This window comes from Pantherophis guttatus, chromosome 1 (assembly GCF_059756535.1).
Source record: "Pantherophis guttatus breed Tessera chromosome 1, ASM5975653v1, whole genome shotgun sequence".
Classification (NCBI taxonomy): Eukaryota; Metazoa; Chordata; class Lepidosauria; order Squamata; family Colubridae; genus Pantherophis; species Pantherophis guttatus.
The window spans coordinates 168,823,619-168,847,938 of record NC_142063.1 but is presented as its reverse complement, the minus strand read 5'-3'; the positions used below and the strand labels follow the sequence as shown (position 1 = coordinate 168,847,938).

General features: G+C 39.4%; 2 protein-coding genes across 4 annotated transcripts in view; both read right to left on the bottom strand.

The window, feature by feature from the left end:
- Nucleotides 1–1,351: 1,351 nt before the first annotated feature.
- Nucleotides 1,352–19,802, bottom strand: BZW1 (basic leucine zipper and W2 domains 1). 3 transcript variants are annotated; one of them, XM_034430692.3, is made up of 12 exons: nucleotides 19,301–19,802; nucleotides 15,691–15,764; nucleotides 12,260–12,436; nucleotides 11,595–11,689; nucleotides 11,153–11,218; nucleotides 10,711–10,846; nucleotides 9,567–9,676; nucleotides 8,890–9,060; nucleotides 4,331–4,477; nucleotides 3,840–3,978; nucleotides 1,877–1,999; nucleotides 1,352–1,790 (listed from the first exon to the last, which is right to left on the bottom strand). In XM_034430692.3, exons 2-12 carry the CDS (start codon nucleotides 15,752–15,754, stop codon nucleotides 1,759–1,761), a joined length of 1,260 nt encoding a protein of 419 aa, XP_034286583.1. In that variant the 5' UTR covers nucleotides 15,755–15,764; nucleotides 19,301–19,802; the 3' UTR covers nucleotides 1,352–1,758. The 3 variants fall into 3 exon arrangements, with proteins under 3 accessions (XP_034286583.1, XP_034286567.1, XP_034286574.1); XM_034430676.3 differs by having other exon boundaries at nucleotides 19,682–19,802; XM_034430683.3 differs by having other exon boundaries at nucleotides 19,686–19,802.
- Nucleotides 19,803–22,610: 2,808 nt separating this feature from the next.
- The window catches only part of AOX1 (aldehyde oxidase 1), a 72,281-nt gene continuing 70,571 nt past the window's right edge, over nucleotides 22,611–24,320 (bottom strand). The window contains exon 35 of the mRNA XM_034430468.3: nucleotides 22,611–23,772. Coding sequence (XP_034286359.2) covers nucleotides 23,719–23,772 — 54 coding nt within the window. The 3' untranslated portion in view covers nucleotides 22,611–23,718. The remainder of the gene's footprint in view (nucleotides 23,773–24,320) is intronic.

The following is a 24,320-nucleotide window of genomic DNA, read 5'->3' as shown; positions in this document are numbered from 1 at the left end:
AATTTCGTCTTCGGAACAAAGTATATTTTTATCTTGCAAAACATTGATATAATTTAGTGCATTTCTAATGAAAACTATGTCAACATTCCCTTAACAGGTTTCATTAACCATCTTCCACTCCAAATGTATACAAACTCCTTTTCAGATTTTATACTACATATTAAACATGGCTATGCAGCTATAAAAACCCAGGGAAAAACTGTTACCAAAATATGCACTCATATTTGTACACGCTAGAAGGGATATCACGAGGGCTAACAATGTCAAAATGGCAAATACAGTCACTGAAGCCCCTTGCCCCCTTTTGTATATGGGTTTTGATTGCCTGGCAAGGTAAAAGACAACTATAAAGAGAAATCAATTTTGATCACACCATTTCCCCATTGTTAACACACACATCACAGATATCCCATGATACGAGTCACCTAGAGTTTGGTAATTTAATGTCAAACAAAACTTTACTACCATTTAATTCTGTGAAGGTATCCTTGATTAATGAACACTCCTTCAGTAACCAGTTTCAACAGCACTGGACAAGTTTCAGTCATCCTGGCAACTTGGCATGATTAGGCGATTGTGATCTGGGCCCTTGGCACCCTGCTTGCACTCACAATTATTGCAGCAGTCACAAGATTGTAGTTTGTAGCATCCCCTGAAAGCTTCCCACAGGCAAAGTCAAAGTTGAAGTTGTTTAGGCAACTGCTCCCCACCTGTGTACCCCACTTCCCTCTGAGCTTGTGCCATGTCTCCCTGGTTACTCATCCACTTGTAACAAGGATATCTGCTCCACAACAAAAAAGTTATTGGGAGGGCAATGTATCAAGTTTGTTAATTGGGAGATATAAACAAAAAAAAAAAAATTCTAAAGGCTAGAGTCTGAGCCTAAAATACAAACTAGCTACCTGTAGTTAAATTTAGCAGCAAGCAAAATGCTCTGAATCAAACAGTTTCAACCTCAAAATAACCCATTTAGAATTTTTAAAAGATTCAATTTAAACCATTGTACAATTTGCCTATTGTACAATGCAACTGTGTTATGAATTAAATCAATTTTTAGCTAGAAAAGTCAGAAAAAAATTTTCTCCTTGCCATAGCATTCTTAGCTGGTCACTGCAGATTATTTCTGCATAGTACTCAATTGCAAGATTTAATCTCACATTATTTGTGTTTTTATTAAGAGCAAAGAATATTGTTACTCCACTGAGAAAAACCTCTTAATCCGTGAAGAGACACTTTAAGGGCCGTCTAAAAAGTGCAAGAGTATCAAAACCAAGAAGCTGAGAGGAAAGGCAGTGGTGTAGGAGAATTCATTCTTAGTCTAGTTCTTTCAAACAAAATCAAACAAATATGGTTTGTAGATTTTGGATACTTGTAGTTTAATCTGCAAACAGAATTTTATAACAAATTTCATTTTCCATGTCTACTGTAAACCTTTATAGAAAACCCAGGGATAAAATGAATTTAAGTTGTGGAAGGCCTTAAATTATGTTACAGTAGAAAATACAGGAGGTAGAATGTAACTGAAAGGATTAATGCAATGTTAGAATCAAATCTAGAGCTCCTGTAAGCTACTAACACATGGTTTTAAAAACCTAATTTCAGTGTTTTCTAAGGACCCTAGAAAACGGAAACAAATTTGCTATGAGAGCCCTTATATCATGCTTGATAAAGGGAGGTAGGATGTAAGAATCAGAAGGACACAAAACATGACACTTTATCTACAGCTCCTGTTTGCTTTACTGTTGACATTTTGACAATTTAGTCACCTTCTTCAGTTTCAGACTCCGATTCTGAAAGACAAACAAAATATTTCAGCTTGAGTACGATATTCAGGATATCTAGTAATTAATAGTTTAATAAGAGTAGGACTACTTGCCTTCCTCTGCATTTTTGAGCCATTCTACGAACTTTTTCATTTGTTCCAGAAAGACACTCTTTCCTTTGGCAAGGTGTGCATCTTTATACCATTTGAGGATGGGTTCTTCACTGAGTACCTCAGCTGTGGAAAGCAAAACAACAGGGTTGTCAGGCAACACATCCCACAATGAATGGGGAGGACTAATGTCTTTGCCTTCTAGGTCAGGCAAGACTTTTTCTACAGCAATCCAGTATGTGACTCCTTGAAAGGAAAAAAAACCCTGTCATTTTCTTCAAGACTCACTTCCCCCAAAGATAACCAACTATCACAAGTTCTACCCTGTTTTCCCCAAAATAAGACATCCCCTGATAATAAGCCCAATTGGGCTTTTGAGTGCATGGCAGTAAGACCAAGCGCTTATTTCAGGGTTCAAAAAAAATGTAAGACAGGGTCTTATTTTCAGGGAAACACAATACATTAAAATGAACTTCAGGAGATCTCTTCATAAGAGTTGCTAAAACAAACCTCATGCAGTTGAAACAAAGGAAGTTAAGTGCCATACTCTTAAAAATATAATGGTTTTATGAATCATCTGAAAAATATTCTTATAATTTCAACAGTAACTTATGGTACCTGATGGAAAAGAATCTTAACAATGGCTAAATCAGGAGGGGCTTTTATTTTCCGCTGGGTCTTCAAGAAGCTCTACTGGAATGAATTATAACGAATGTAGGCATTTCTCCTCCACACTTAAACAGTGTACTCCAATTCCCATTATTTTCTGCAATCCTCAAAAAGTGGCTTTAATTGCTTCACAACTTTCTCCTTCAGAATACCTCTGAATGTTATTTTGCACATTGCAAATCATTCCAAACATTCAGAAAGATGCTGTTAGTCCAAAGTCATTCAATCACTGCACAACAGTGTGCAAAACTTGCCATCCTGGGCATGGAATGAATAGTTAAGTGATCTCCATGTTTTAGTTTGTTCATCAAAAGTTGCAATTTGGATATTCTGAAGCTGTTTCATTTCTGGAAATAAAATGGCTTGCCTTGTTCCATATACAGTCCAAGAAGCCCATTTCTAGAGCCATTAATTTGAATTATGATCTACCACCACGATATTCCACCTACTTTTTATGTAACTATCCCCAAATAACTTCTCTGAGGGCTGTAATTATAGATAATATGGGAAGCAGCTTGAATACTTAACATGATTCTGATTTTATACCCTATTATAGTGATTCTAAGACCAATTTAAATTTCTCCAAATTTTTATCACCAGCAAATTGTTTTTATTGGATATTTATAATTATAGCAGAATTTCTTTCAGAGGCATTTGCTGCATCAAAAGGGAAGCCTAGTGTCATTCTCTTTTTCTGAAGCCCCCCATCTTCCCCAAAGGATTTGTGACCTCATGGTATAGTTTTTAGGAAAAGGAGAAATAAAAGAACTGTGCTTTTTTTTTTTCACAACACAATATTCCTAGGAATGAAGATCTGCTCCCAAGAATTCTGGATTCATTCAGAATATATATGGGGGGAAATTTTCATTTTGCTGGGAAATGCACAGTAATCAGCATGTAGGCTGGCATCCTTTGAGTAAAACACAGGCATTCTTTGAGCATTGGACAATTGTGGGGAAGTGCTCTAAGGAAAAGTCACTTTCATAAAACTTTATTATTTATTTTACAGAATCCCTGACTGAGTTTTTGGTTCATGCAACAATACTTAGTACAAATAAGCGAGCCATTAATCCCTAGAGCAAAACATAAATATCTGATAATTATCTTGCAATAAAAGAGGATGTACTGCTTATGAATTATTTAATCTCTACAGCTTTCCACAAACTTAAAAGATTTTATTGGAATAAGAAGCTCTCAATATATTCTGGCATATAGGCCTGGCTTATTAACACAAGAAACCAAGAATTATATGTTAACTTCCTCTGCTTTCAAAAGAGACAGGTTTGTTATATATTACCTTTGTAGAAGAGCACCACTATTTTCGGGAAGGCTTTCATGAAATGGATGTTGTCGTAACAGTACTCTTGAATCTTTAGCAACAGAGTCAGTTCAGACTGACCTTGGGTTGTAAAGGCAGCAAGAAGAGGGCTGTATTGCTGAGAAGATAGGAGAGGCTTTGTCATAAATAATTTCCTAACTTGCATTTAAACATTTGCTTCATCTTAGCCATGGAGAATATAGTTATTAAAAAAACTAACGTTTGCTTTAGATGCCTTTTCTTATTCTTATAAAGAAAAAATGATATTGTCAAGAAACATACAATATCTTAGAATCTTTGGAGTAGTTTGTTAATAGCACTAAGTCTACTTTTTAAAACAAGGTTACCCTGAAAAAAATTTACTTCAGGAAAACCACAGACAAAACATCCTGAAAAAGATAGATGGATGATAGGTATCTGCAACAGACTGAAAAAATATTTAAACGATAATCCTATCAATGAATTTATACCTTCAAGTGCTTGATGGCTTGTTCTGCGACGAGCTCCTCTTTTTTGTTCCATTCCACAGTGCTCATTACACTAGACCAGATGATGCCAATTACAGTCTGCTCTGATATGTTGTTTTTCTTCATTTCTTCCTTGACATATGGTATGATCTAGGCAACCAGGGTTTGCACATTAGCCTTGTCCAGACATTTATTTGGATATAATGAACTCAAACTGGACTTTAACCAAATCTATGCAAGAATCCAAGTCAAGCAAGGTCTTGAACACTAACCACTGTACTCAAGTCCAAGTAAATCTGCATATAGCTTCCTCTTTGACCTGCCACCTGAAAGTATGGAAATGGGACAGAGGAATCTGATAGTGTTTTGACCTTACTTTGGGTTCACCATACAAATATTGAAATGGCGAGCTTGTCATTATTCTTTATTCAAATTTAACTGTGTGACAGAATAACAATTTTATTTAACAAACATAAGCAAATTTAGCAGTATGCTTAATGTAAAAAACACGTAACATATTTTAAATTGCTATTGAACATCACACTGAAATATCAAACTCAAGGCTGAAAGAGTGTTTTTTCCTGAAACAAAATTTCTCTGCACTGCTCAAGGCATGTTAACAGTAGGGAATAATTGCTAGATGTTAGGTAGAAAGTTCAGAACATTAATTTTAAATGTTAAGCATAGTCAAATGTCTTTCCTCCATTGTCATAAAAGAATTATTAAAACTGAACACATTGAGTGGACAGCAATCTTAGATCTGAGGCATTGACCTGGTTGGGCCAGGAGGGGGGGTCCCCCTCGTAGAAATGTGCCCACCGTGTTTCCGCGCATTTCATCAGCCGAGGGCCCAGGGTAGGGGTGGAGGGGTGGTGGTTATTGTAAAGGAAGGTCTTGATCCTAGGGAGGCCACTGTACCTCAGATAGCTGGCTGTGAATCTCTCCTTGTGAAGTGGGGCCATGGGAGGCAGATGGGCCTGCTGGTTGCGCACCTGGCTCCTTGCTGCGTGGCAGCGGCCCTGCCCGAGCTCCTCAACGTTATAGCCGGGGTGGCGGTTGATACCCCCAGGCTTTTAGTCATGGGGGATTTCAACCTGCCGTCCATCGGTGAAGCGTCTGAGGTGGCTCGGGAGTTCATGGCTTCCATGATGGCCATGGACCTGACCCAGTTAATTCAGGGCCCCACTCACACAGGGGGAAACACGCTGGACTTGGTTTTCGTCTCTGGTCAGTGGTTGAATGGCCTAGATACAGGGGATATAGTCATCGAACCCTTGTCATGGTCAGACCATTCCTGCCTTAGACTTGACTTTCTGACTGCTGCACCCCACCGCAGGGAGGTGGAACCGACCAGGTGGTTCCGCCCCAGGCGCCTGATGGATCCTGACAGGTTCCGAATGGAGCTTGGGCCATTTCCTGAGACTCTGGCTCACGACTTGACTGAAGACCTGGTGGCCGCCTGGGATAGGGCGGCCGCTGGTGCTTTAGATCGGGTCGTGCATTTGCGGCCTCTGACCCGGCGCCGAATCTGCCCAGCTCCTTGGTTCTCCGAGGAGCTGAGGGGGATGAAGCGCCGGAAAAGACGCCTAGAGAGTAGTTGGAGGGCTAGTCATTCTGAATCTGACCGTACACTCTTATATCAAGACCTACTTAGTGGCGATAAAAGCGGCGAAGTGTAACTACTTTTCCACTCTTATCGCGTCAGCAGATAATCGCCCAGCTGCCTTGTTTAGGGTGACCCGCTCCCTTCTCCATCTGGGAGCGCGGGAAGACCTCTTGCAAGGACGTGCTGAGGATTTTGCGCATTATCTGCACGATAAAGTCGCTCAAATTTGGGAAGGCTTGGACTCTGACTGGGTGGGTACAGGCGGGTTGTCCGAGGTGTGTCTTGAGAATGTTATCTGGGATGAGTTTGACCCTGTGACCCCCGAGGACGTGGACAGGATGCTGGGGAGGTTGAACGCAATCACATATTTATTGGACCCGTGTCCCTCCTGGTTGGTGCTGGCTACCCGGGAGGTTACACGAGGCTGGCTCCGGAGGATTATAAATGCTTCCTTCAGTGAGGGTTTCTTGCCTCCCGCCTTGAAAGAGGCAGTGGTGAGGCCCCTCCTCAAGAAGCCTTCTCTGGACCCAGCTGTTTTGGCAAACTATCGTCCAGTTTCCAACCTTCGCTTTCTGGCGAAGGTTGTTGAGAGTGTGGTGGCTCGACAGTTCCCGCAGTACCTGGATGAAACCGTCTATCTAGATCCGTTCCAGTCCGGCTTCAGGCCCGGGTACACCACGGAAACGGCATTGGTCGCATTGGTCGATGATCTCTGGAGGGCTCGGGACAGGGGTTGTTCCTCTGTTCTGGTCCTATTAGACTTCTCAGCGGCTTTTGATACCATCGACCAAGGTATCATGCTGTGCCAGTTGGAGGGGTTGGGAGTGGGAGGCACTGTTTTATGGTGGTTCTCCTCCTATCTATCCGACCGGTCGCAGTTCGTGTTGGCTGGGGGGCAGAGGTCGACCTCAAGCACCTGATTTGTGGGGTGCCACAAGGGTCGGTTCTCTCGCCTCTCCTGTTCAACATTTATGTGAAGCCGCTGGGCGAGATCATCCGTGGTTTTGGGGTGCAGTGCCATCTGTACGTTGATGACAACCAGCTGTACATCTCCACCCCAGACCACCCCAACGATGCCCTTGAAGTGATGTCCCAGTGCCTGGAGGCTGTGCGGGTCTGGATGGGGAGGAACAGGCTCTGACTCAACCCCTCCAAGACTGAGTGGCTGTGGTTACTGGCATCCCGATATAGCCAGCTGGTGCCATTGCTGACTATTGGGGGCGAGACATTGGCCCCCACGGAGAGGGCGCGTAACTTGGGTGTCCTCCTGGATGCACGGCTGTCTTTAGAAGAGCATATGACGGCCGTGGCCAGGGGGGCTTTCTATCAGGTTCGCCTGATACGCCAGTTGAGCCCCTTTCTGGATCGGGACTCCTTATGCACGGTCACTCATGCCCTTGTCACTTCCCGCCTGGACTACTGCAACGCTCTCTACATGGGGCTCCCCTTGAGGAGCACTCGGAGGCTCCAACTGGTGCAGAATGCTTCAAGGTATTGGTTCTCATCTTCAAAGCGCTCCATGGCTTAAGGCCCGGTTATTTACGAGACCACCTTCTGCCACCGATAACCTCCCACCGGCCAATATGCTCCCACAGAGAGGGCCTCCTCAGGGTGCCGTCGGTCAGGCAATGTCAGCTGGCGACCCCCTGGGGAAGAGCCTTCTCTGTGGGGGCACCCGCCCTCTGGAATGAGCTATCCCCACGGTCCCGGACCTCCGGACCTTCCGCCGGGCTCTGAAGTCTTTTTTATTTCAGCAAGCCGGGCTGGGTTAAAAATCTTTTAATTGCTGAATTTTATGGGTAAGGGGTTTTAAATTGGGGGAAGCCAATATAAATGTAATTTGGTTTTTACAGTATTTTAATGTTTATATTGTATGTTTTTTAATTTTGGCTGTTCACCGCCCCGAGTCCTTCGGGAGAGGGGGCGGTATAAAAATTAATTAATTAATTAATTAATTAATTAAATTCTGTTAACAATAGCCAAAAGAGCAATGGAATGCTTTCGATTTGATTTCAAAAAATTGCTTTTAATTGCTAAGGAAGTCGGTTGCTAAGTGAGTTACATACCATTTTACAATCTTTTTTGCCACTGTTGTTAAATGAATCACTGCAGCTTTTAAATGAATCACGTAGTCATTAAGCAATTTATGGACTTTGCTTGCTGGAAAATGGCTAGGACCATTACAAATGATCACATGACCCAGGCACTGCAACTATCATGAATACGTGCCAGTTGCTAAGTGCCTAAATTTTGATCATGTGATCATGGGGATGCTGCAAGAGTCATAAATGTGAAAACCAGTCATAAATCACTTTTTTCACCACTGTTTTAACTTCAAACGGTCACTAAACAAATAGTTATTACGTCAAGGACACCTGTACAATTATATGCATATTTGTATGCATATTTGTATATGCATATAAATACTTATAATGAACTATTCTTTCTTTAAGTTTCAGAAGTAAATGTCTTCAAGATAATTATACCTACAGTGATCTTAAAAGGTAAAAAGATCCCCTGGAGCTGTCCACAAATCCCTGTGACTATATCCATCCAGTTTTCTGAAAGTAGTTTGCCATTACCTTCTTTCAGGATATGTGTTCAATTCTTTCAGAATATATCTTCAATTTTTCAGTCTAACTAACAGCCCCAGGATTTCTAGATCTTTGTCCAACGATTAACCAAGTCATTAACTTAACTTCTGAGATCGGTCAATGCTAGCTAGCTTTTTCTTAGCATTTTTCAATAAAGCACAATGTTTTACACTGAAGAAGTTAAATAAGATATTTCATGAATCTTAATTTAACTTACCAAATTTAATTTAACAAAACTATTATTGTCCTATTATACCTAATATGTACCATTAGGGACTCAGTTAAAAACGCTATTTCCATAATTCTGGTATTCCATTAAGTTCTTACAGAATTCATCTATGCTTGCCAGCTAACATACTTACATCCTTAAAGGTATCTCCTCGTGACATCTGCTCTTGAAGTTCTTTCTGTAATTCTTTACGAGCCCCTATGCACTGTTGGTTCCGAACATATTCAGAAAGTTCCTTCAATCCTGCATCAGTGAAGTATTTTGTAAAGTGTTCAAGACTTTGCTTGTTGGCTGGAAAGAGCTCCTGAAACATATGATTTTTTTGCAAATATTAAGGAACTATACATGAAAGTGCTTACAAAAAGATTCATCCTTGTTTGATGCATAGAAATACTCAAAATAATATTAACTTTCTTATCTGCTGAGAAGGTAGAGATGAGGAGTCATATATCTTAGTTTTTATTACCATACATTTTCCTATCAGGTTCCCCTGAGGATCATACTATGTCAACATTTGTTTTAAAACACTGAATTCAAATCAAGATTTACCAAATATACCCAAATGCCAAACTAGAGTGAATTATAATAAAGATACCGAATTCAGATGATTTTTTTTAAAAAAAAAATATGCAATAGTGAATTAAACTATTAGATATGCTTCAGGCATGAATCTATGTATCCAGAACAGTTACCGAGTAGTGGAAAGGGAACCCCTGTAAGCTAAAAACAATGTTCTTGGTGTATACCAATACTCTACTCTCTGCTTGAGTAACAGATGTTTCACTTTGACTATAAAACTCTACCACTTACCATCAGCCTATTATCCATATTGACTTTACGAAGGCTAGCAGCAACTGCATTGATATCTTTTTCATTTATCCATGATTTGAACAATTTTACTGCAAAGGCTGCTGAAACACCTGCACAGAAAATCGCACAATTACTTTTTAAGACTTCACAGTGGGAATGGGCATGATCCTTTCCTTCTATAGGCTTTCCAAGTTTTATCTAGCCAATAATACATTTAGATTATAGAACCTCCTTTTCATACACTATAACTTACAATAGACTTTCCAACAGGAAAGTGTCAAAAGTGAGTCTCAATAATGTTAACATCAGGATTATACTCAGCAATATTTTCAACAGTTTTTGCTGCCCTATTACTGAAAGACGTGCTGCCTGCAGGAGCTGAAGATCTTAAAATCATTAGAAAAGTATGATTTATTTATTCTTCACTTTTTTGAACTGCCCACCTCCCTTAGAGAGGGGTTCAACAGTTACATAATACTATGTAACACAATGGGACTCAACAAATTTCTATGGTGACAAATACAATCTTCCTTGGCCTCAAATGCTATTTAATATTATTTTTGCTCGTCATATATCAGTAGTTTATGTTTAAATTTTAGAAGCAATTTTAGTTTTAAACTGAATCCACAATATTTATGAACACAGAATTAATCCTCGACGTGTTTCTGTAATAAAGGCTGCCCATTATGATCATAAGTCATGATGGTCGTAAATCAGGTCATCACGTGATCGACTCAATTTTACCTTTTTTCTGATACTCACTAAGCAAATCACCATGATTAAGTGAATCCGCAGTTGAGAAAGTAAGTCCATTGCTATGGAGATTTTTTTTTTGCAAAAACTGGAAATAAATGCTGATTGTCCACAAAAATGCCATAAATTTGGTCACATGACCACAAGACACTGCAAAATGACCATAAATGTGGGCCAGTTGCTGAATGCCTGAAATGTGGTCATTTCAGTGGGGAATAATCCATCAGAGCCAGTCATAAATACCTTTGAGGGCTCCATTGGAACCTAAGCTAAGTAACTGGTCATAAGACAAAGGACTACCTGTACTATGAAAATAGCATGTGAACAATAAGTGAGGGTGTTGCTTCTTCTATGGAAGAAGCTGCATCATAGGCAAGATTTCTGTAATTACCTTCTTTAACAAGATTCTCATTATACAGGCTGTTGAGAATTGATGCATTAAGTGTCCCATTGGCCAGAAGAATACCCGTCAGCATGGCCAGTTTGTTCCGCTCAGACTCTGAAAAACCTTTCAAGAAGAGCAGCAACTGCAAGAGGAAATACAGTAACAAACATTTTGAAACAAATGATATACCGAAGCCATACTACAGTATTAAAAGGATTTTTTGTGGCAGTCATCAAAGGACCATCACTTTTCCACATTACACTGCTCAAAAGACATTTGTAATTACTTTCTCTCAATATGTACACATGCACTAAAATTGTTATACAGTGGATGAAACTTTTTCCCAGCTAGAAAATGACCAGCAGAAGCAGACAGTCTAGTACTACTTATATATAATAAAATCCATTTTTTGGCAAGATAAGATAAAAATCTAGTTTTCATTGACTACCTTTTTAACTTCATCCTCAAAGCCTTTTTCCAGGTATTTGTATCGCCTGATCAGCTTGTTAAAGACCTATAAAACAGATAGAGAGCAAGTTTGGTGAGATGGTTAAAGCAACAGGCTGGAAATCAGGAGAGTGTGAGTTCTAGTTCTGCCTTGAAAGCTGGCAGGGTGACTTTGAACTAGTCATTCTCTCAGCTAAACTCACCTCACAGGGTTATTCTGGTGGGGAAAATAGGAGATGAAAAAAGTGTGTTCATTGCCTTGACTTAATTATAATTATAATAGTTATTTATAAAAATAATAAAAGTGGGATAAAAATAAATTAAAATGATCAGGATTAAGAAATAAAATGCTCAATTAACAGTCATTTATATAGTTTTATATATCAATGTATCATACTATAGAAAGGTAGGATCAATAAAATAATAAAAGAAAACACACAAACCTGAGCAAATGCTTGCATTGTTTCTAGGTCTTCTTGTGCAGCAAATACACAGACATCTGTGTGCATCATGTCATCTGCCAGGGTACCACCTGGGGCTGTTATAAATAAAAATTATTTCAATTATAAAAAAACAACTGTAACTAAAGTTGTTTTGGTCTACAAGATCATCTTTGCTGAAAAAGTCAAAGTTTAAACAATCCATATTACATCTGATTTATTGCAAATGAAATTCAATTTTCTAGGAATTGAATAGGTAGACAAATGAACCTAATTCATATCTTACAGTATTTTTGGAGAATACTGAAAGCCAACTATGTTCAGATCCAATTTGAGCCATGATTTTTCTTCCAAAAGATATGTTAAAATGATCACACTGCAGTATACATTGCCTCTATTCTATATTTTGCTTTGAATGCTACAATCACTTTCAAATTATATAGGTGTCCAAGCAATTCTAAAAAAAATTAGACTGTTTTCATAATGCATCCATGTGATCATAAACTGAACAGTCAATAAAGATACTTGCTTTTTTTTCTTTTTCCCATCTACCCTACACTTTTCTTTTCCCCCTTTCTTCCCCTATTTTATCTTCATCTTTCTTTATATTTTTGTATTTTATGTTTTGTTAAATTAATAAAATTTTTGAACAAAATAAAGATACTTGCCCAGCATTCCACCAGCCACCAGAATGTCAAAGAGTGTCTCTGCATAGCGGCGATAATCAAGTTTTGCTCCAGAAGCATCAAGGAATTTTGCTACTCCTTCCAAATCACTGCCAGTTTCATTTAAACCTTGAATAATACAGTCCTGAAACTGAGTGGGGTCAAACCTCTCTTTTTCATCTGCAATAAAAAGTAATACTGTGAATGTATCTGAAAAGAATATCAGGATAATTGGAGTTATTCATTTCATGCTGAGAATCAGATTAGCCAAAAGGAAAGTTAAGGATCCCATTAAATTCAAACAGGTTGGCTAAAGAATTTAAAGTTCTATGCAAACTTTTCAGTTGCTAAATAGTTGATTCAAAGTAATACATAAAGTAATAAAGTAATACATAAGTACTCTCTGTTGAATTCAGTGGGGTTATTCTGAGACAATGTACCCAAAAACTATACAGGTGAAACTCAAAAAATTAGAATATCGTACAAAAGTTCATTTATTTCAGTAATGCAACTTAAAAGGTGAAACTAATATATGAGATAAGACTCATTACATGCAAAGCGAGATAGTTCAAGCCTTGATTTGTCATAATTTTGATGATTATGGCTTACAGCTCATGAAAACCCCAAATTCACAATCTCAGAAAATTAGAATATTACATGAAATCAAAAAAAACAAGGATTGTACATAGAACAATATCGGACCTCTGAAATGTATAAGCATGCATATGTACTCAATACTTGGTTTGGGCCCCTTTTGCATCAATTACTGCCTCAATGCGGCGTGGCATGGGTGCTATCAGCCTGTGGCACTGCTGAGGTGTTATGGAAGACCAGGATGCTTCAATAGCGGCCTTCAGCTCTTCTGCATTGTTCGGTCTCATGTCTCTCATCTTTCTCTTGGCAATGCCCCATAGATTCTCTATGGGGTTCAGGTCAGGCGAGTTTGCTGGCCAATCAAGCACAGTAATCCCATGGTCACTGAACCAGGTTTTGGTACTTTTGGCAGTGTGGGCAGGTGCCAAGTCCTGCTGGAAAATGAAGTCAGCATCCCCATAAAGCTTGTCTGCGGAAGGAAGCATGAAGTGCTCCAAAATCTCCAGGTAGACGGCTGCGTTGACCCTGGACTTAATGAAGCACAGTGGAACAACACCAGCAGATGACATGGCTCCCCAAATCAACACAGACTGTGGAAACTTCACACTGGACTTCAAGCATCTTGCAGTGTGTGCCTCTCCATTCTTCCTCCAGACTCTGGGTCCTTGGTTTCCAAATGAGATGCAAAAGTTGCTCTCATCAGAAAAGAGGACTTTGGACCATTGAGCAACAGACCAGTTCTTTTTTTCTTTAGCCCAGGTAAGACACTTCTGATGTTGTTTGTTGTACAGGAGCGGCTTGACAAGAGGAATACGACATATGAAGCCCATGTCCAGGATCCGTCTGTGTGTGGTGGCTCTTGATGCACTGACTCCAGCCTCAATCCACTCCTTGTGAAAGTCCCCAACACTTTTGAATGGCCTTTTCCTGACAATCCTCTCCAGGTTGCGGTCATCCGCACCTTTGTGCACCTTTTTCTTCCACACTTTTCCCTTCCACATAACTTTCTATTAATGTGTTTTGATACAGCACTTTGGGAACATCCAACTTCTTTTGCAATTACCGTTTGAGAGCTTTCCCTCCTTATGGAGGGTGTCAATGATGGTTTTCTGCACAACTGTCAGGTCAACAGTCTTTCTCATGATTGTGATTCCTACTGAACCAGACTGAGAGACCATTTAAAGGTTCAGGAACCCTTTGCAGGTGTTATGGCTTACTTAGCTGATTAGAGTGGGACGCTTTGAGCCTAGAATATTGAATCTTTTCACAATATTCTAATTTTCTGAGATTGTGAATTTCATGAGCTGTAAGCCATAATCATCAAAATTATGACAAATCAAGGCTTGAACTATCTCACTTTGCATATAATGAGTCTATCTCATATATTAGTTTCACCTTTTAAGTTGCATTACTGAAATAAATGAACTTTTGCATGATATTCTAATTTTTTGAGTTTCACCTGTATTATTGAAGAGAAATACCTTTTAACACATCAGTGTTACATTTGTAAATTCAAAGCTAAGTAATCTAGAGAAAAATTAAGACAAAATCAGAAATGGTTTTCCTTCATAAACATGATGCCATGTAAAGAGAGGGTCTGTATTTCTTTCAAGTATGATAAAAATCAGGGTTGTTCTCTTATTCCAGAGCCCAATCTCTCTCTCACAGCAGTTTCCTATATGATAAAATTAAATAGTATGCTTTATTACTACAGATGGTCCTCAGCTTTCAACCATTTGTTTGGTAACCATTCAGTCTGAAAAGTGCTGAAAAATGTGGTTTATGATAAGTTTTCACACTTAAAACTGTTGCAGCATCCCCATGGTCATGTGATCAAAACTCGGGCAACTAGCATCTATTTATGATAGCTGCACTGTTGGCCCAATGACTGATTTTTTTCAACATAGACCACTCTGTCCTTGAGTGACTAGGTGGACTGGACATTAACATTTGAACCCCAAAAGTCCTTGCATTTGCCATATGCTAAATAAAATGAAAAGTTGCACTGTGGCTCATATGATCATTATTTGTGACCTTCCCAGCCAGCTTCCAACAAGCAAAGTCCATGGAGGAAGCCAGATTTACTTAACTGCAAGATTCACTTAACAACTGCAATGATTCACTGTGTGAAAAAGGTCATAAATGGGGTGCAACGGTTAATTGCCTTGCATAGCAACAGAAATCTGGAGCTCCATTGTGGTCATAAATCAAGGACTATATGTACTTGCAGCATAAAATGAAATACAGTATGACCCTAGCTCAGGGGTGTCAAACTTGCGTTGTTACGGTGTATTCTCATTGACGTATTGGGACTTTTTCCCGCTTCTAAACCGGGTGTGGGTATGGCCAGCCCGTGATGCATCCAGCCCGCAGACTGCAAATTTGACAGCTCTGCTCTAGCTAAACCTTTCCTCAGATTGCCCAATCAATCTGTTTATTAGCAATCAACTTTTTTGAAGAAGTAAAACTGCACATTTCCTCAAATACAGATTCTATTAACTCAACAGTCTTGTGTGAACTTAATACATAAAATACAATTGTCAGACTGATTAAAAATCAGTGACTAGGAATAGGAATCAGGACCCGATTCATGAATGTTAAGATTTTAGATGGAATATATTAATAATTATTTCAATAATCAGTAATAAGGAAAAAAAATCAGAGATGTTGATTCTATGGTTATCGCTATGTAAACATGTTTTCAATAGGTCTTGAATAAGATTTTTAAAAATTCACTAATAAAACCATCAAAAGTACATATCACAAATCAATTATTAGTGATGTGGTAATTTGTAATTGATAAAAACAAATTGATTAAATAGGCATATGATTACACTTACCTCTTTTCCTAGTTTTAAAACGCTGGCCTGATAGCGTTGGCTTTTGCTGCTTTTGATTATTCATAAAAGACACCCTGTGATAAGCAACAAATTGAAGATATATTGGTTAAGAAAGTAATCCTTAAGGATTTAGGAAGATTTTGGTCAAGACATTTACTTCCTAAACTCATCAGAGTACACAGGTTTTTCCCATTCTCATGTCTGTAATGCCATTAAAAATGAGTCCTAAACCACATATTTATATTTAAAACTGGAACATTAATCAGAAACAAGTTTGTTAACTGCAAAATAGTGATTTATATAATACATAGTTACCACTGTGGCTTATTATTGCATAACAAAAACAATCACATGTAATCTTATCTCAAGTTAATTCCTATTGCATTTATAAAGAACATTAGGAAGATCTCATTCCTACTACAACTGAGGGGGAAAGGCAACTGTTTTTCTTTATGTTACTTTTCGGAGAACTGCAATGTTCACAGCAGGAATTAAACGGCATTCTTTGCATTGGTAGGTTTCTGATTAAGAAGAGTCTGTAAAGATATCTTGATAGTCAGTTTGTCTCTTGTCTTGGAAGGCTTACTTGTACAAAGCAGCGGTATCTTTTCTATTGTGAGATTGAATAGTCTAAGACCAAGTATGCTTCTTAACTGCCCTGTCTTAAGACAGTTTCCTCAAGTCTCCTTCACTGAGCCATCACCTAGGATAGTGATGGCTAACCTTTTTGCTATCGCGTGCCAGGAGCGGGGGTGGTGGTATACCCACACCCATAATTCTATGCGCCCTGTCCCGTGCAAGGGCGTGTGCCCTCCTGCTCCTAGCATGCAATGGAACGGTGGGCCTGCTTTTGCTGTCCCCAGCCTCCAGAGCCTTTCTAGGAGTCTGGGGAGGGTGAAAATGGCCTTCCCCACCTGCCTGGAGGCCGAAAACAGCCCGTTTGCCAACTTCCGGTGGGACCAGAAGTCCCATTTTTTGCTGTCTCCAGCCTCCAGAGCCTTTCTAAGAGTCTGGGGAGAGAGAAAAATGGACCTTCCCCACCACCCCTGAGGTCCTCTGGAGGCAGGAAACAACCAGTTTCCCTACTTCTGGTGGACCCAGAAGGGCAGAAAATCAGCTGGCGCCGGAGCTGAACTCACATGCCCACTGATATGGCTACGTGTGCCACCTGTGGCACGCGTGCCATAGGTTCGCCATCACGGACCTAGGAAGATGTTTTAAAATTCACTTCTCTATTATAAACTGTTCTAGTTCAGCCTGTTCTAATTAATTCTATTATTACAAGTGTTATCAGTAGGAATAGGAACAAACAGAAACAAGGCACTGCCGCCTTCTGTCACTGTTGCTGTAACTAATGAAGAGGACTCTATCACTATGAGGACAGAATGGTGAAAACATACCTGGTGATACCATTACACAAATGCTATGAGTTGGGTAATTGCAACAGGCAAAAGTTGCTATTTTTCTCGTGAAGACTAGTAGGAGCATTTGGTCACTAGATTATGGGATTATCTGTATTCCACCTGATTAAATATTAGAGAAATTTTGAAACGTTCCCTTGCTGTCATTTTGCCTGTAAATCCTATTTTCCTTCTGTATACAATATTTTTAGATTATAAAAATATCCTTTCGAGGTAGGTAAAATGAGGACCTGGATTGTGGGGGCAATAAACTGACTTTGTATAAAAAAGAACACCACTTAGGGGGGGCCAAAAGCCCTACTAAGCAGGTATATACAAAAGTATGAAGGCTATTGCTTAACGCATTGTAAGCCGCCCTGAGTCTCTGGAGAAGAGCGGCATATAAATCGAACCAATCAATTAATCAATAGGAAAGTAGGGAATAATTATTTTCTATCAATATGTAAATTGCTGTTTAAGACTGACAGGCAGTGAATAAATGCTGTTAAACTAATTAATACTACAACGCAAGCTTTTCTTAACAGGTAACACTGTTCACACCCACTACAATCCAAAAAAATCTTTGATGACTCAACCTGATGGATGAATCAAACTTTATCCATCTAGGAATATATTTTGTATGAAATTCCCTTCTCTCTTTTCAGACTATTTCTACCTACAGCTGTCCCAATTTCAAAGCTGTGACATAATTGCAGGAACCCAAAATCACAATTGAAATCATACTGGAAATTCAAATTCAATAACATGTGAACCAGTAATTTAACAAATTTCACAAATCGAACCCTCAAATTAATTAAGGGATAAGTTTTGCTTTGATACTAAGGCTCTCAGTCTTTGTGATTTTATCAATGCTCTCTATCCACATAAAACAAGGATAAGCTGGATGTCATTATTTACACTAAAATCAGTAATAGTAAGGCAAAGTTATTAATAACCTACAACAGTCTTTGAGAAATTGAAATTCTAATTCCATTCATATGTATTAGGACTATAATCCTCAATACAAATTCTGGAAAGCTAAATCTATATAAAAAGTATCTAATTAGGAAGGACTGCAACACAGAATATCCTGTAAAAAGTACATCTCCTTTCTACAAGTAAAAAGGAGAGCCTCAACTCAATTTACATTAATGTAAATACATAACTATAATACACTAAATATTGAACATTAATAAGTAGCACAAAATCAGGAAGCGGAGATAATCACATGCAGGCAAAAATACAAAAAGAAACAAAATGTTTCTTCAGAGTTCCACAAGTTAGGGTGGAGTTAAAATTACAAATTAAAATTCCTTAGACATGGATGGGAAAAGGACAGCAAAAAGGGTAGTGAAATTATCTGTCCCATTTCCATTGCTGGTGGCAATGTTGGTTCCACCGGATAAATTTAAACATTTCTCCTGTGTGGCCTGCCTATACTAATAGGGAGTGTATTTCTCTTTAAAAATGAAATAATGTTATATCAGGAAGCAGGGCTACTTCTTGGTAATCTTGAGAAAGCAAAATGATAGTAGAACAGAGCAAAACCAGAATGATTTCCCATTCTATTCTAAAAATGGGTAAAACATTTTTCCCTTATAAAAGGGGATAAAATGTGTGTGTGCGCACGTGCGTGCTGTGTGTCCGTTTTAATACTTTATCCTAGTTTACTAAGCATCTAGTAAAGAGTTTGGGAAACAAAGCCCTTTCTTATAAGGCCCATTCTCAACTCTTTGGGGGGCGGGGGTAGTACCAAATGCAGTATTCATTTTCCCCTTTCTTTTTTTTTTTTTTGTCTATTAAAGAAAAAAATGTAATCCTAAAAAGCTCGATCACTAAAAAAAAAAAAGAGTAATCTATTTAGAGGGCCATCTCTCATACATACACCAGGGGAAAAAAGGTTAATAATAATCGGGTTAAAGGAGAGACAAATATTTATATTTCTCGCCTTCGCTGATCAAGTTACTACCAGGCTCCTCCTCCAGGTCCGCCCAGGGAGCCTCGGGAGACCTGGCAACCTTCCTTCTCACTACGTTACAGCCCGCACCACAAAAGAGCAGCCCGGGAACATGATGTGGCGCTTCTTCTTTTCCTTTTTTTTACCTAACGTAGCTGTCTAGGATAGAAAAGGGGGGGAGCACTCTTTCCCCCCCCTCCTTTCGTCTCTCACAGCGCCCCCTCGTTCTTTCCTTTCCCTTCGTTCTACCCACCGAGCCCTCCGGGCGGAGGCGGCCGCTGCTGCAGGAGGTGGAAGCGATGGCCGAGGGAAGGGGGGATGTCTCTCACAAGCACCGCCACGGCTAGGCTAGAGTCCCGCTTGTTCCTCCCGGCCACCACCGCCGCCGCCGCTGCCGCCGCCGCCTCGGGTCTCTCTCTCTCTCTCTCTCCCTATCTGTCCCGCGACGGCGGCAGCGGCGGCGTCACCAACCAACAGAGGCCGCCGCTTTGTTACCCGACAGGTCAGGCCAGGCCGCGCCAGAGGACGTGGGGGAGGGGGAGGGAAAGAGGGCCGACCAGCCCGGCCGTTACTATCCAGGCGCGCGTTCCGAACGTTCCCCACGCCCGCCTCCCCACCCCGTCTCGAGCCTCACCGACTTTTAAGGCAGGAAAGGAACGTCCAAGGAGCACGAGCTTTACCAACGACGCGAGGAGGACGGAGAGGTGGCTGGAGGCAGTAGTATCTTCAGTCTCCTCCCCCTCAACCTCTCGCGAGAAGCAGAGATGACGCGAGAACTTACGGAGAAAGCCCCACCTCCCGGAGGGAAAGGAAAAAAACAACAACAACCCTTCGTGCCTGCGTCACTTATGGCGGGGAGATGCTATCCAAGCGCTATCAAAAGCCGCGCCTGATTTGTTACTTTCCCGCCATGGGAAAGGACAAGGAGAGGCCTACAGCAGATCTGCCGTTGTTATTTGTTTTCCCCTGACAAGTCCCTGCAGTTTTCTTGGCAAGGTTTCGGGAGTGGCTTGTTCGTTCTTTCTTCCTAGGACTGTGGGGGGAAGGGGGGGGGAGGACTGGCCCAAGGTCACCCAGCTCGCTTTGTGCCTCAGGCGGAAGCAGAACTCACTGTCTCCCGGTATCTCGTCCGATACTACTGTGTGAATCTGACTGTAAGAAATCCAATTTTCTACAAAAGCGTCGGCGGACACAGTTCCCAGCCGACGTGGCCGGTCTATATTGGAAAGCGCCTGGTTGGGTAAGGCGATCTAAGAACAACCTGGACGTAACTGAGAGTCCAGTCTGTCCTTCGGGGCCTCCCTGCATCCTCCCTGGAGGTTATCTGAACCAGCCGCCCTGTGAGAAAAGGATCGAGCTGCTCTTTTCATCGGCTGAGATCTGCCTTGCCTTCTCAGGAAAAACGACCCGTTCATAAATTTCCTGCGAAGAAGAGAGCTATATAGGGAATAAATAGCATCTTAGTTGCAAGGCTGTCCTGGCAAGAAATGGGTAGGGTCCCTCAAGTCTATAAAAGTTGAGATCCACTCTGCAAACCCACAATGACCATATTCTAATAAATGCTGTAAGGATGCTGCAATGTGGATTTTTTTTTGTATACCTTGCTCCCTTCCAAACCTCATACTCGGAAGTAAATTTAGCAGTATATGTGGCTACATAGCTGTAGACGTCTTCATGCAGGGGCACAAATCATTACTAATAAAACATTAACAAAGTTCTTATTAACAAGGGGGGGAAGTGTCAAGTTATGATCGGGATTCAAATTCTGTGATTCTATATGTGGTGTTAGGCCGTTCATCTACTTTTGACTTAAACTGCACTATAGAAAAAATTAAAGAGTCAAAAATGGCACATCAGTCTTTCAACATCAAAAAAACAGCAGATAGCTACTGTGTCAATTTGACAGCTTAACTCTTTATGGCAGAGGGAGCAAATGTTAGAAACAACAAAAGCAGCAAATATTTATCCCTGCTTTAAATGTTTCAAGTTTTGCAATAAAGTACCCCCCTTACAAGCTAGGGCTATCATGTCGATAAAAAACCCAAATCCATGGGGTCCTTAGTGGGGCCATCTAGATTTTTCTAACAAAAATAAGGCAATCCTATTTTAAGTAACCTTACAACACAGAAGATAATGATGTAACTTTTAATATATGTAGTTTTTACAGATAAATAGCCAAAAATTCTTTTTTGAGATGCCAACTCTGTTCACATTAACACTGAAGAACTGAATTTCACTGTCATCTTTCTTTTGCTGATATAACTTGTATTCCTGACCTACCATCTTTGCCTGCACTCAATATCTCAATTAGGTCTCCCAAAAAAACATGGTTTCAAGTGAGTTGGTATGGCTGGTTTACAATAAAACTGTACAATCGTTGATCTAATTTCACATGTGTGCTGGCGGGGACTTTTATTTATTTATTTTTAAAAGGGACATTTAAAAAACAAATTACAGCACAAAGAAAAAAAAGATAAATGATGGTCATATGGTGAAAGGAAAAAAATTGAGTTTAGAATGTGACTAAAGAGTCTACCTAATTAACAGGAAAAAGGAAACATCCATATGGTTACTATTGATAATATAAATGCAATCCTTAAATTTAACATTAAATGTAGACCATGTAGAAACATATGCTTCCTCTTCCTATTGTTAGAGCAGACTTTTCAAAGATAAGCATCTTTTTCTTAACACCAGGAGATACATTTCCATCTGCATAAAATTATCCTCTGCTTTGTCCTCAGCTTGAAAAAGCCAAAACTCTTTATGAGATGACAAATTCTAGAACTTACCGGTAATTTTTTTTACTGGTGGTTTTTTGCTCCTGCACCCCAAAATTACTGGTGTGTGCAGACCATATTTCTTGGTTAGCAGATGTTTCAATTATATATATTGCCAAGTAAATGTAGAGAAGTCATAGTCAACTTACAATGTCTTAAAGCCTTTAAAGCAGTGGTTCCCAACCTTTTTTTGGCCATGCCCCACCTAAGCATCTCTAAAATCCTGATGCCCCCCCCCCCCGTGACATATAATTCTTACTTTACTCAAAAAGTGAACTCTGCTCACGCAGAGGAAGCCTAAAAGGCCGCTAACTTGGTTTAAACAAAGTTCAAATTGCCCCCATTAAAAATCAAATTGCCCCCCTTTAGGGCGTGGTCCCCACGTTGGGAACGACTGTTTAAAACAATCATGTTTTATGAAAGTATTGATCCCTTGTGTAGAAATATTTTAGTTAAACATCTCCCCTGAATTTTCAAATTGGGATTATTCCATAATGTTAACCTTTCATGTGATTTGGAATTAAAACCTCATTGCTTAACTATTAATAGTAAGCTTTCACGGCTGGAAGTGAAGATCATTGTTCAATATATCAGAATGGATTTGTCCTTTTCATAGTAATGTCATCTCTCTAGTGCAGTGGGAATGGTGCTGAGACTGAACATAAAGGTTTTATAACAATCCCAGTATTGCAATGTGGGAATTGGTTCTTAAAAGACCCTAAATTATGAGAATTACCATTAGATTACGGCAGTATTTCTAATAAAAGGATGTCAAACGTGGCATGTTATTCAATCTTTATTCATTAAAGAATGCACACATGTGATACTTCACTAAAATCCCACATAGTATATGTGTTCATGCAGACAGATAAGAGGAACATGTTTAATATATAACATTTTAAAGCATATGCAGCTATTTTTCAAGTGCTTTTTTACCAGTGTCACATTTATGTTGAAATTAACCAGGTTTCTTGCAGACCAATATACCACTGGAAATCACCAGTGCCTTGCTTGCATCAATAATTATGTTGATGGCCGCTTTTCATTTCTAGCATGTGATGTCCTTGATAAGTTTACCGTAGTTGCCCACAAGATAAAATTGTACACAGTAATATGTTTCTTACATTCATTTCTGTGTTTCCTTTTCCCACAGAAGCTGTACTGTTTTAATCTATTGTTGACTACCTTATCCTGAACAGTTAGAGCCCTTCACAATTATAGCAACTCATTCAATTGATGAGATGAGGTATACATCTCATAAGCAACAGTTAATAGCATTAAAATATTTATAGCATTGTTACCACACAGATAATATTTATTATAATACGGTATTATACATCTGTAGGTAAATTAATTTTATTTGTTAAATTGAAATTAAATTTATTTGCCATCTATCGAGGCAAATACTCTAGAGCTACTCTAGGTGCCTTACAATAATAAAAAGGAAGAAAAATGAAAAGATGTGTAAAATATCTTTCTTTACATCTCATTTAGCGGTTACAATCTGTTCCTTAAATCAGAAGCAATACCAAATGACTATATCAGAGAGAGAGGGAGATGCTGCTAAGATTATTTGTTTCTGCTGGTTTCATTCAGATGAAGTTCTCTCTTACAGCTTTACTCTCATGCTGGAATGTGTCAGGTGCACCAAATTTGATCATAAATGGTTGGAAAATGATTCTAAAGATCAAACAGAACAAGTTTGGCCAACAGTATCCTAAACATGGTTCCAATATTATTGTCTTGACAGACAATGAAGGATGCAGTCCTATAAACATTTATTTGGAATGTATGTCCAATTGAAAACCTTATGATATATTTCTGAAGAGCTATGTATAACGTTATGTGGTAAGGAAATCACAACTTCATTGAAAAACAACTGAGTAGAAGATTAATCAACTTGGATAGCCCAAGGTATGTAGGTCCCAGGCTTGTCTCTTGGAATCTAAATAAGAAAGGAACATGAAAAATTATTTAATCATGTGATCGTTTAGTATGAAATAAAACATCATTATTACAGTCGACATTCTAGACTGCATATTTAACTTGCTCGATAAGATACAACACAACATACTGGACCTCTATTGTGGGCTGCTACAAATACTTGCAATGTAATAGCCAATATAATACTGTACACAAAGCATTTTCTTCTAGTCTTGAGAGCCGTTAAGGAAAAGTGGGGTAAGGAGATAGAACACTCTGTACTACTGCAATTTGAACCACGTGGGAGTTTTCTACAACAGTGCATTCTATTAGTAGGTTGGGAATTTTTTTTTAGAGGCATTAAAAAAACCATAAAATGCTATTGTAATAAAATACATTTGTTTTGCTTTATTTTAGCTGCTGCTTTGCAAGGTTAATCTTAAATATTTCCAAAATATTTGGAAATCTGAAATCTGCTTTTGGTTAGTTTATTGACTTACTCTATATATCTCCATATATTTCCTGAATCTTTTGTAAAACCTTGGATTGGTAGCTTTGCTCCATCATTTC